Genomic DNA, 11,711 nt, shown 5'->3' on the forward strand with positions numbered 1-11,711 from the left:
ATCGCTGATTCCCGCCGCTGCCTCCCTGCGGCCCCGCTCACCTCCAGCCCATTGGCCGCCCCGCTTCCGCCTCCCAGCTGACCCGCCCTCCCGGCTCCAGATTTATGACGCCCCCAGAGCGACCGCACAGCGGACGCGCTCAGCGGGAGCGCCGATTGAGCGCCGAAGGTGCGCCAAAGGTAAGCCCATCTGCGCCCGTCCGCACCTGGACCGTGCCCAGTGCCAGGACCCCTGGCCCCCGCAGACCCCAGCCTGCCCGCCGGACGTACGACGCCGCCACCCTCAACGCCCTCAACGCCGGCCGAGTCCCGGGCTGCTACCGTGCCACCCCGAGACGCACCCACGGACCCTTCTGCTGCAACTCCTGCAAGTTCACCTGCACTACACCTGCACCAACCAAGACCAAGACGAGCAACAGCAGCAGCCACCTGAAATGCATCCTGCTCAACACCTGCTCCGTCCACAGACACGCCATCGAGTTCTGGAACCTGCTCGACACAACCTCACCAGACGTCGCCTTCCTCACGGAAACCTGGATGAACGCCTCTTCAGTGCCGGACATCGCCATCGCCATCCCAGACGGCTACAAGATCATCCGTAGGGACCGCATCAACCACACCGGAGGAGGCATCGCCATCGTCCACAGGAACACCATCCGCATCACGACCAACACCGACGACACCCTCGCAACCGCCGAGCACCTGCACTTCCAAGTCCACATCAACCCCAAGACCACCCTCAGAGGCACCCTCATCTACAGACCCCCGGGACAACGCACACAATTCAGCGAAGACATTGCCGACTTCATCAGCCCACACGCCCTCTGCTCCGCTGACTACATCCTCCTAGGGGACCTCAACTTCCACCAGGAGAACAACAACGACCGCAACACCACCACCCTGCTGGACAACCTCGCCAACCTGGGACTCAAGCAGCTGGTCACCACCCCCACCCACTACGCCGGACACACACTCGACCCAGTCTTCTCATCCAGCAAGGACATCGCCTTCAGCCACGCCACCGGACTCCACTGGACCGACCACAGCTGCGTCCACTTCAGCTTCGGCAGGACCACGATCCACCACCACCAGCAACAGGTTGCACGCAGGAGCTGGAACAAGATCACTGCCGACCAGCTCGCGACCTCCCTGAGCATGAACCCGCCCACCAGCACAACGAACCCCAGCCAGGCGGCCACCAACCTCACGAAGTGGATCAGCGACTGCGCAGACGAGCTCGCCCCCCTGAGGAACCCGCCTAGCAGACCCGGTAGCAAGAGAGCCCCATGGTTCACCGACGAACTCAAAAGCTCCAAGAAGAACTGCCGAGCCCTCGAGAAAACCTGGCGCAGAGACCGAACACCGGACAACATGACTGCCCTCAAGCTCGCCACCCAAAAACACCACCAACTCATCCACGCCACCAAGAAAACCGCATTCAAGGAACGACTGGACAACAACGCACACAACAGCAAGGAACTCTTCAACATCGTCAAAGAGCTCTCCAACCCCAATGCCGGAAACAACGACATCACCCCTTCGCAAGACCTCTGCAACTCCCTCGCCTCCTACTTCCACAACAAGATCGCGGACATACACAACAGCTTCAGCACTCAACCGACAAACGCCACGACCGAACCACCACCCCCCACCACCACCCTCCGCGCCTGGACCCCGATCAGCACCGAAGACATCGTCCGCACGATGAACTCCATCCACTCCAGATCTCCGACCGATCCCTGCCCTCACCACGTTTTCAACAAGGCCGACGCTGTCATCGCACCCCACCTGCGGAACATCATCAACACCTTCTTCGACACCGCTACCTTCCCGGAGAGCTGGAAGCATGCCGAACTCAGCGCCCTACTCAAGAAGCCATCGGCCGACCCCACCGACCTCAAGAACTACCGCCCCATCTCGCTGCTCCCATTTCCCGCAAAAGTCATCTAGAAGACCGTCAACAAGCAGCTGGCCGCCTTCCTCGAGACGAACGGATCCCTCGACCCCTCGCAGTCTGGATTCCGGGCCAACCACAGCACCGAGACCGCCCTGATCGCAGCCACCGATGACATCCGAGCGCTACTCGACAACGGAGAAACAGCGGCCCTCATCCTCCTCGACCTCTCCGCGGCCTTCGACACTGTCTGCCACCGTACCCTAGTACAACGCCTCAGCAACGTCGGAGTCCAAGAAAAGGCACTGGAGTGGATCATCTCCTTCCTCGCCGGAAGGACACAGAGAGTCCTTCTCCCTCCGTTCAGATCTGAAGCCACCGAAGTCATCTGCGGCGTTCCTCAAGGCTCCTCGCTCAGTCCTACTCTCTTCAACGTCTACATGAGCCCCCTCGCAGACATCGCACGCCAGCACAACCTCAACATCATCTCCTACGCCGACGACACCCAGCTGATCCTCTCCCTCACCAACGACCCCGCCACCGCCAGAGCCAACCTTCACGAAGGGATGAAAGAGGTAGCCGAATGGATGAAGAACAGCCGCCTGAAACTGAACTCGGGCAAGACGGAAGTCCTCATCCTGGGATCCTCACCCGCCGCTTGGGACGACTCCTGGTGGCCCCCCGCCCTAGGCAGTGCACCCAATTCAACAGACCACGCACGCAACCTGGGCTTCATCCTGGACTCCTCCCTCTCCATGACCAGACAAGTCAACGCTGTCTCCTCGTCGTGCTTCAACATCCTGCGCATGCTACGCAAGATCTTCCAGTGCATCCCCACCGAGACCAGGAAGACGGTCACCCAGGCCCTCGTCACCAGCCGTCTGGACTACGGCAACTCCCTCTACGCTGGAACCACCGCCAAACTCCAGAAGAGACTCCAGCGGATCCAGAACGCCTCAGCACGACTCATCCTGGACATCCCCCGTCGCAGCCACATCTCCAGACACTTGAGAGACCTGCACTGGCTCCCGGTCAACAAGAGAATCACCTTCCGTCTCCTCACCCACGCACACAAAGCCCTACACAACCAAGGCCCAGGATACCTCAACAGCCGCCTCAACTTCTACGCTCCCAAACGCCAGCTTCGATCGACCAGCCACGCCCTCGCCGCCGTCCCCCGCATCCGAAGAGCCACCACAGGGGGACGATCCTTCTCCTACCTCGCCGCCAAGACATGGAACTCCCTCCCCACCCACCTCCGCCAGACCCAGGACCACCTCGCCTTCAGGAAGCAACTCAAGACTTGGCTGTTCGAGCAGTAGCGGACCCCCCAGCGCCTTGAGACCCTCTGGGTGAGTAGTGCGCTATATAAATGCGATGATTGATTGATTATACCCAAACCTCCTACGGTTTACAATTGCTCGTCTACAAAGCGCACTGAAATTAGAAGGTAAAAAGAAGCACAGTGCAAGTTTGGTTTCAGACACTTTTTCAAAATCCTAGAATTTAGAATTTTTTGAAACAGGGTTGTGCAAACTGTGATTGCCACACTTCTGTTCTGAACTGTACATGTGTTTTTTACACACTTATGTCAACCTCCTCATTTTAATTGTTTAGTTCACCACTTTTCTACTGGCAGTGAGGATAAGATAAGAATATGAGGCAAAAATACCATGCTGCAACACATTTTTTTCTCAAATTTTCCACATGTGTACTGCAGCTCGTCAGTATAAATGAGTTGGAGACTAGGTTTTTTGATTTTTTTTTTGCAGCCCGGGAAATGGAAGGATAGTGGAATGAGAGTGACATCCAGGGAGCCTGAAAACTGCACTTTTTTTAGGAATGCATTTTAGTATCCCAATGTGCACACTATTTTCCCTAATCATATAATATACTTGGAAAAAAACTACACTGAAGAATGATCTTTGGGAAAAGTTTTCACAACTCATGCAGGGCTAATCACTCAGAGGGCTGCAGCAGGAGGCTAATACATATTTCCTTAATATTGATTGAAAATCCGACTTTACCAGTGAAGTAGGCTTTTAATAAACATTACTGTTATAATTATATTCCTTTACTTTGTTTATTTTCTTCCTCCTTCTAATACACCTTACTTCCTTTGGAACCTTCCTTCCTTCTCCCCTTCTTACCCCCCCATCCTTCCGCTGTTGGTATATTACTACTGTTGGCCGAGAGGCTACCTTAGAATGTTGGTGAGAACCTTCTCAGGAGAGCAGCTGTTGAGCTCGAACTGTGGAGGTGGAATAAAGATGTTCTTACCTGTACCAGCGTCATCTTCATCTTTGTAACAATTACAAAGATTCGAAGTGTAGGATTTCTAGCTGTTTCCTACCTGTAGAAAGCATTATTAAATATAATATTACATCCCACTGTTTTCCTATGGAGCAGCCAACCTTGCTACAGTGAAAATAACGTTAGGGGGCTTTTTCACTGAAAGGACACATGTAACATTACATTTCTACATGTCCTACTTTTAAATGCTGTGTACTGTGCCTTATGGACTATAAGGGCTACTTAGGGGTGACTTATCAATATTTGAAAGGAAGGTTTAAACCTGTCAAAAGCTGTTATTTTGACAGGTCGAAGACAGTGCAGTTTTTAAACTGCCTGGATCAGGCTAGAATGGCAGCCTGAAGCTATGTTTACCCGGTCACTGTAGTGGATGAAACAATAGGTGCTGCAGTCCACTAGTGACATTTAACTTACAGGCCCTGGGTAGACGTTGTACCATATACTAAGATTTATAGGTAAGTTAAATATGCCAATTAGGAGTATAACCAATTTTGATATTTTTAGGTGTCAGAGCACATGCACCAGGATCTGTTTAGCAGGGATCCTGTCCTCAGAATAACAGTAGCATCAGCCCACAAAAACAAATTGTGTTAACCTCGCAAAAAGAGCCATTATCCTACAAGCATACAGAAATCTTCTGTCCTATGTCTCAAAAAGGCATTGCCTGATGACTCTTGTTCTTGGAACCTGGATGCTATTGCATATGAGTTGTGGTGAAGAGGGCTGTTTATTGGAACCTCTGCTCTAAGATGATGTTGTGCAGCACAATGACACCAATAAACCATGTGTGGTTTTATTTGTAGAATCTGTGCAGACCATCTGGTTGTGAGGTCTGTGCTCCTGGAAGCTGGGCTGATTTTAAATAACATGTCCTTGAAAGAAGCCATTGCCAAGTTGCTTGTGCCTTCTAGGCACTTATCCTGGGTCCTTGCCCTCCCCCTCTTTAGGTAATACCGTGTGGTGTGTTTGGACCTGCACTGTAACTGTAATCACAGATGACAGGTAAGTCTTGAGAGTCAAAAAGACTTCTATGAACTTCAGGAAAATTATGTGATGCAGCCTCCTCTCCTTCACCAACCATAGACCATGCATAGTCACTATATATACATGGAAGCCTATCCCATTAATGAATCAACTGTGACAGTCTTCTATGATGGAAAATGTCCCAACAACATGGAAGTCCTATCAATAGAGTGTACCTTTGGCACCACTAGATCTTTTCCTTCGCTGCCAATGAAGGAGATGTGGTTATGATGGCAGCAGCCCTTCCACCGCATCAATTGATTTTCCAGGCATAGTTATAGGAGCATCCTACGGATTCTGGCATTCGGACAATCAAAATGCATGATACACAAGATCCAGCCATGGATGACATTTGGCTTGCTGAAGATGAATGGCTGGCGTATTGATGACACTCTGTCCTCCTGGTTTGTAACTACTGTTGCAGCCATGTCTGACAAGAAACCATGAGCTGTTCAAATTATGCATTTCACAAAGTTGACTTGAATGCCCAGCAAATGCAACAGTCCTGTGGAAATCCTGGTATTGAAATCCAAAGATGCTCTGTTTGCACACGTGAGCATCTACTATTGCCATCCAGCGTTTTAGGAGGCCACTTCGATAATTATTGTTGATCAAGATATTCATGCGAGCGGATAAGTCTAGCTGCAATATTTTGGGAGCAAAGTTGCACTGAATTACTGTGGAGGAATGGTTTTCAACAGGTCGTATGCAGTGTACCGTGGATGGGATCTTCTTCTGCATAACCAATGGTAAGGGAATGTCAAAAGGAACAAGGAAATTAATCAGATCACTTAACTGTAACATGAGATTTGATGGTGGCAGCAAAAATGAGGTCCAGTATGTTGCCTTTACAGCGCGTAGGCAGTTGTGAGTGTAGGGCGGGATTGTGGAGGTGGACTGGGTTCTCAAGAACAGGGAAGGGTTTGAACTCACGGTTACCCCTGTCAATATTGAAATCGCTAGGAAGATGATTTTGGTGAAGAACCCGAAGGTGGATGTCATACACTTGATTAAGTGATCTCCATTTAGCTTCGAGTTTGATTTGTGATAGATTGTGTGAAGAAGAATGGCGTTAGAGGGCATAAAGTGATGGATACTTTGAGGCATTAAAAAGATTTGTAGTTCTTGACTGGTCTCGCTTTGGAACCCCACTACACGTTTTTGCCTGTGGTTGATTGCAGTTATGGTTCTAGTACAATAGGGGAAGAAAGACATATCTGAAGTAAATACTGTTTAATTAAGATTTAGGTAAATGAAATTCTTGATCTTTTTTATGTTTCCAATAAATCCCCAATAGTAGTTCTGCCATTGATCCAATTTATAAGGATGCCTCTTAGCCTCTTAATTGCTGAGGTCTCATTGTGGAACTGGTGCATGTGTATACTTTATAACTCTTTAATCTGAAGGTTTTCAGCAGACAGCAAGCCTGTGTGGGATCTTTTCGGGTGCTTTACATACCTTCCACTCTTTGCACCGCCAGCTGCTCTACACTTGTAGCACTCATCTTCTTTTGACACCAACATCACTTGTGTTTTCTGCATTTGCTGCATCATACTATACATTCTAATGAATACATTTATAGCAGGCGTGGCAGTCTTTCAACTTCATTACTGGGCTGTCCTGGTTTCTTACCAACCAGACCATTACAATGTATTGTATATACAGCTAACTGGCTATGCATAGAATTGCAGTGCCCACAATGAGTGATCCGATTTCTACCTTGACAGTTCTAATTTAAGGCTGAAGATTACACTAAATACACCGAACAAACATGAATATCACAGCAGAGAGGAGGAACACCTTGATCTTATACCTTTTTCAAGTCATATGAATAACAATGAATAGAATTAATCAAAAGAACATGAATGAGGAACAGTTTCGAAATGTATACATTCTACGCCATGAAAAAAAGCACATAATGTAACCTCACCCAGGGAACGCAAGGCTTGGTTGATTTCCTTCATCACATTGTTGTAAAGTTCCTTCTGCCAGTGGTGTAAAAGCGTCCACTCCTCTTCAGAGAAACGTGCAGCAACATCCCAAAATGTAAGTGGTACCTAAAACAGAAAAAATATATCATTTTAGATATAGAAACCTCAGTCAAATGTACGTAGACTAAATATTCATACAGAGTAAGATGTTGTTTTAATTCAGCTTTAGAATCATCTAGGTTCCACTACCTTTTTCTGAAATTAATAGTTCAAAAGCAGGGTTGGAAAAACGTTACATATCTTATGTGACTCTAACACACATCTAACTTATCCATACATACCAGCTGTGAAGGGGTCATTCATGGATTATTATTTCAAAGTATTTGTCGCTGACTCTATCGTGATGGAGTTTGAGTCGGCTATAAAATATGCTGGAATTATTCTCTCCAACAACAGTATATTCTGCAGTTTACATTTTTTTTTTATTCCGCATTCAAATCTTCAGTGTTTTACGGCTGATATTTAAAGCCACCTCCTAAAAGAATAAACTACAAATAGTCCACCCAACCCCCATTATTCAAAGTCGGTGACATTAAAACACGAGCATCACTCGCCTCGGCTGCATACTTCTGCGACATTTCTTCCCTCGTCTTCATTGGTATTCGGCAAATGTCAGTTTAGTGTTTGGAGGAGAGAGCAGTGGAAACACAGCAACACCGAGGCACCAAACTTCCGTTTGCGTGAACAGTCCACAACAATAACGGGATAAGCGACACAGTTGCACTTCCACGACAATGGCACTTGTGAAAGAGGTGCTCTATGTGCAACTTCGTCTGAGATTTGACTCAGATACACAAGGGATGAAAACACATAAGAGACACTACTTTTAAAAGCATGCTCACTGTGAAGATATAGAGTCTGCGCATGTGCATTATTGAAATACTGCTCTATGTACATGCTCAGTGTTAGACTACACTTCGGTCCCAGTGTAGTTGGAATGTACGCACCCTTGCCCATGCAACGCGTAAATTTGCTTCAGGCGAAATTTGATGATCGCTTTCTGCAAATTAAGAATCAGCTTTACGAACTAGTATGATCGTTAAGTGTTTATTGGCCTTGTTCACCTCGCTCAGCCATAAATTCACTCCACAAAGTTTTAGCTCTCTTCTGAGGCATCTCAGGTTTTTCAGGTCCATGCGAGAAGAGCTCATCCACTCCAGGAATGTAATTGAAATTCTGCAACATGTAATCTTTTTTTTTTTAATAGTTAAAAAAGACTAAAAAACTCAGAAGTCACCAAAAAGCTGGAATGGATGAACAACTTACGCAAAGAGACAGGTAACTTCAGAGCTGGGTTGTTTTCAGAACGAATTGGGAAGCCAGCACGAGACCAATTTTTGTGTGTGTAAAAGGCCGCTTTATTGAAACAGGTGCATATCACAATTAATACCTTGGCAACTGCCTCCCAAAACTAAAACCTCACTATACATGAATTACCTGACCCCTTGTTCCCGCCCACCCCTACAATCCCCACAGCAAACCCCCCACCCCGCAAAATACAACATAACATTCCATAACAATAATATTACACAATCCTACACAATATAGCATTTACAAATCCTAATCTCCCATGATCCAAATCCCTACTTGCCTTTGTGCAACTGTAACTAACAAACCTCTAATCTAAATTTAGCCTACCTGGTTACCCTTCCCCTGCTCCCTGCTCCTGCGCACAAACCACCAACATTTAACCAAACACTACAGCCAATCCTGGCCAACTTTCAACAACCCCGCCACCCAGGAAAAGGCGGGAGGGTAGGCGGAAACGCCGCCTCCCCATTTTCCTGCCCCCCCTGCCTCCTAGGAAAGAACCCCTTCAACGCCTATGGACGCCCAACAATCTGGCCAAAACTTCCCTCAGTTCCCATAAATTCAAGTCCATGCCCAGCCGAGATAAATGTACCCCATCACCCCTGAAAAAATCTGGCGTGTCATACCTGATGTCCCTGTGCAAAATCCTAAAAATTCCCAATTGACGACAAAAACGCACCATCTTTATATTGAGTTTCCGCCTGGCCTTGTCCACCGCCCCCGGGTTCACCGCCCCACTCCAGACCCTACGAGGAACAAATTCTGTCCATATGATGGCACAACCGGACCACTGACTCTTTATCAGCGCCAAATCATGCTTCATACACCTCATCAACGCCGAGCCAGTTTCCCTCACCAGATCGTTCTCCCCCAAATGAAGGACCAGAACATCGGGCCACCTACCAGCCACCAAAATCCCATTTAGCACTTGCAGCAACTCCTTCCACCGCATACCACCCCTTCCCCTCCAACAAACTGTAAACATGTCTTTATTGAAACCCAGGCTTTCCCCAAAATAGCTGGGGCGGGCCTGGATTTGCGCCCACTTCACAAAGGAATGGCCGACAATCCAAATGTACATCTCCCTGGCGAGGGGACCCATCACCGATCCTGAAACGAGAAACATGAATGAACCAAAGGAAAAAGGAACAAACCGCGTTACAACCCCCCAGCTGCACTGCGCACATAACGCTGATAGCAGTCAGAGGACCACCTTCCCAACCGCATGATGTCCCCTCGCCCCCAGCCCCGATTGCTCGCTTCAGATGCTGCCCCAATTTCAAATGAATGCGTCCCAATACCCTCCCCGTCAATCCCCAGCCCGCCCAGCGCCTTCCTCAGCACCGCCAAAAGCTGTGAAGCTTTCACACCCCGTCCATCCCCATGCCTAAAAACTAGACCCACCGAATCTTCAGTCAAAGACCTCCACCGCAAACCCCCACCGGTAAGGGCAAGCCTGCTGAGACTCACCCATTTGCAAAGAAACCCATTTACCCCCTCCCCTCTGACCCGTCTTGGATTTCCTCAGCCAAATGCTGACCCTATTCCTACAAAAGGAAACCTCACTCCGTAGAACCCCCTGTTCAGCTTTATTCCCTAACAGCTCAGAAACCCGAAAAGCCCCGAAAAACATCCAGGACATCAGCGTGGAGAAGAGGCAAACTTCCACCTCAGCATAACATATCCCAGGCAGAATCCCAATCACCCGCTCCCAAGACAGAGGCTTACGAACCCTGGTTGCACGTCCACATTCACGGGCCCAACCTTCCAACATGCGTGTCCCAAGCTCCCCCGCGGAGGGTGCATAACCCCACAACAGTTTCCCGACGAAGACAATGCCCGCTAGCTTGCCCGCTATCGTAACCCTGGACAGACCTCTCTCAATCAAATCCAAAATAAACGGAATCACATCTTCCTGTCTAAGCTCAGGGGAGTCCCGCCGCATAGCGCCGGAGCGCAAAAATTCCACCCATGCTGTCCTATACACTGCTTTCGTAGATGGCGCCAGCAGACCTAAAACCAGCTGCAACAACCGGTGTTGCCTACATACCACAAATGCTGCGGCATTCTGGTCGGAGTCCCTTCCGCGTCCTTAGCGAGCCCACGGAATCTCCCCCACTGTGACCGAGACAAAGCATTCGCTATGTCATTGTCCACACCTGGCACATGCCCTGCACGAAAGGAGATATCATGCCGTAAGCAACCCAACACAAACACCCTCAGCAGTTTCAGGACCTGTTCATCCTGGGCAGACTGGCGGTTCACAATTTGAACTACTGCCATGTTGTCGATTCTGAAGGTCACCCTCTTGTGCGCCAGCTGGTCCCCCCATAAGGTGATCGCAACCACCAAAGGGAAGAACTCCAAAAAGGCTATACTCCTGCCCCCATCCACCCACTCTGGGGGCCACTGCTCCGCACGCCACCTCCCTTGCCAATACAAACCAAAACCTGCACTCCCCGCCGCATCGGAAAATATTTGTACATCCCAAAGCATGTCGCCCTCCCTCATCAAGGGGATGCCACTGAAGTCCTGTAGGAAAAACTGCCACATTCTCAAGTCCTCCCGCACTCCCGCCGACAAACGCACATGATGATGCGGAGGCCTCTGTCCCGCTAGTGCCTTGCCCAGTCGCCTACAAAACGTCCTCCCTGCTCTCACCACCCTACACGCAAAGTTAAGGTGACCCAGCAGCACCTGAATCTCCTTCACCGTAACCTTATGTTTTGCCAATATCGTTAGTAAACAACAAGGGGGACAATGAGGGCTTGATAAAGGTCCACCGTACTTGCCCTGGGTAGAACTAGAAGACAAAAGAGGTACGGTGTTCCTGAGTGGCAAGTTGGCCACCTGGTGAGTACTGGGGGGGTGGTAAATACCTCCTTTCGGAACTAGAACCCTCACACACCCAGCAAGCTAGGTGTCATGCTTCATCATATGGGTCTGCTCCTCGTCGAGCCGGCGCTGCAATGCTCGACGGGCACCCATAAAGGGGCTCTTTATCGGAGATCTTTTGTTCCTTGCCGTATAGGTGCCGTGGTTGTGAGGGGCCTGGTATGATGTAGATGTGGTGTGTGGGTTAAAACAGGTAAGGGAATCCTTTCCCATAGAGGAAACCAGGCCCCACCCGCACGCCACGCGCACTAGCACCGCCCGAAAGGGGCCGCACTCCTGACATCC

At 49.4% G+C, this 11,711-nt stretch overlaps 1 protein-coding gene across 2 annotated transcripts in view; it reads right to left on the reverse strand.

Moving 5' to 3' along the window:
• LOC146866794 (uncharacterized) overlaps window positions 1-8,042 on the reverse strand; it is a 45,775-nt gene extending 37,733 nt beyond the window's left edge. For both annotated transcript variants that reach the window (XM_085601427.1, XM_085601420.1), the window contains exons 1-2: window positions 7,775-8,042; window positions 7,160-7,286 (exon numbers count right to left, since the gene is read on the reverse strand). Coding sequence is in view for 1 of the 2 variants with exons in the window: in XM_085601420.1 (XP_085457546.1) it covers window positions 7,160-7,286; window positions 7,775-7,816 (169 nt within the window). In the remaining variant the exon portion in view is untranslated. The remainder of the gene's footprint in view (window positions 1-7,159; window positions 7,287-7,774) is intronic.
• Window positions 8,043-11,711: the final 3,669 nt, after the last annotated feature.

Source organism: Triturus cristatus, chromosome 1_2, assembly GCF_964204655.1.
Source record: "Triturus cristatus chromosome 1_2, aTriCri1.1, whole genome shotgun sequence".
Taxonomy (NCBI): Eukaryota; Metazoa; Chordata; class Amphibia; order Caudata; family Salamandridae; genus Triturus; species Triturus cristatus.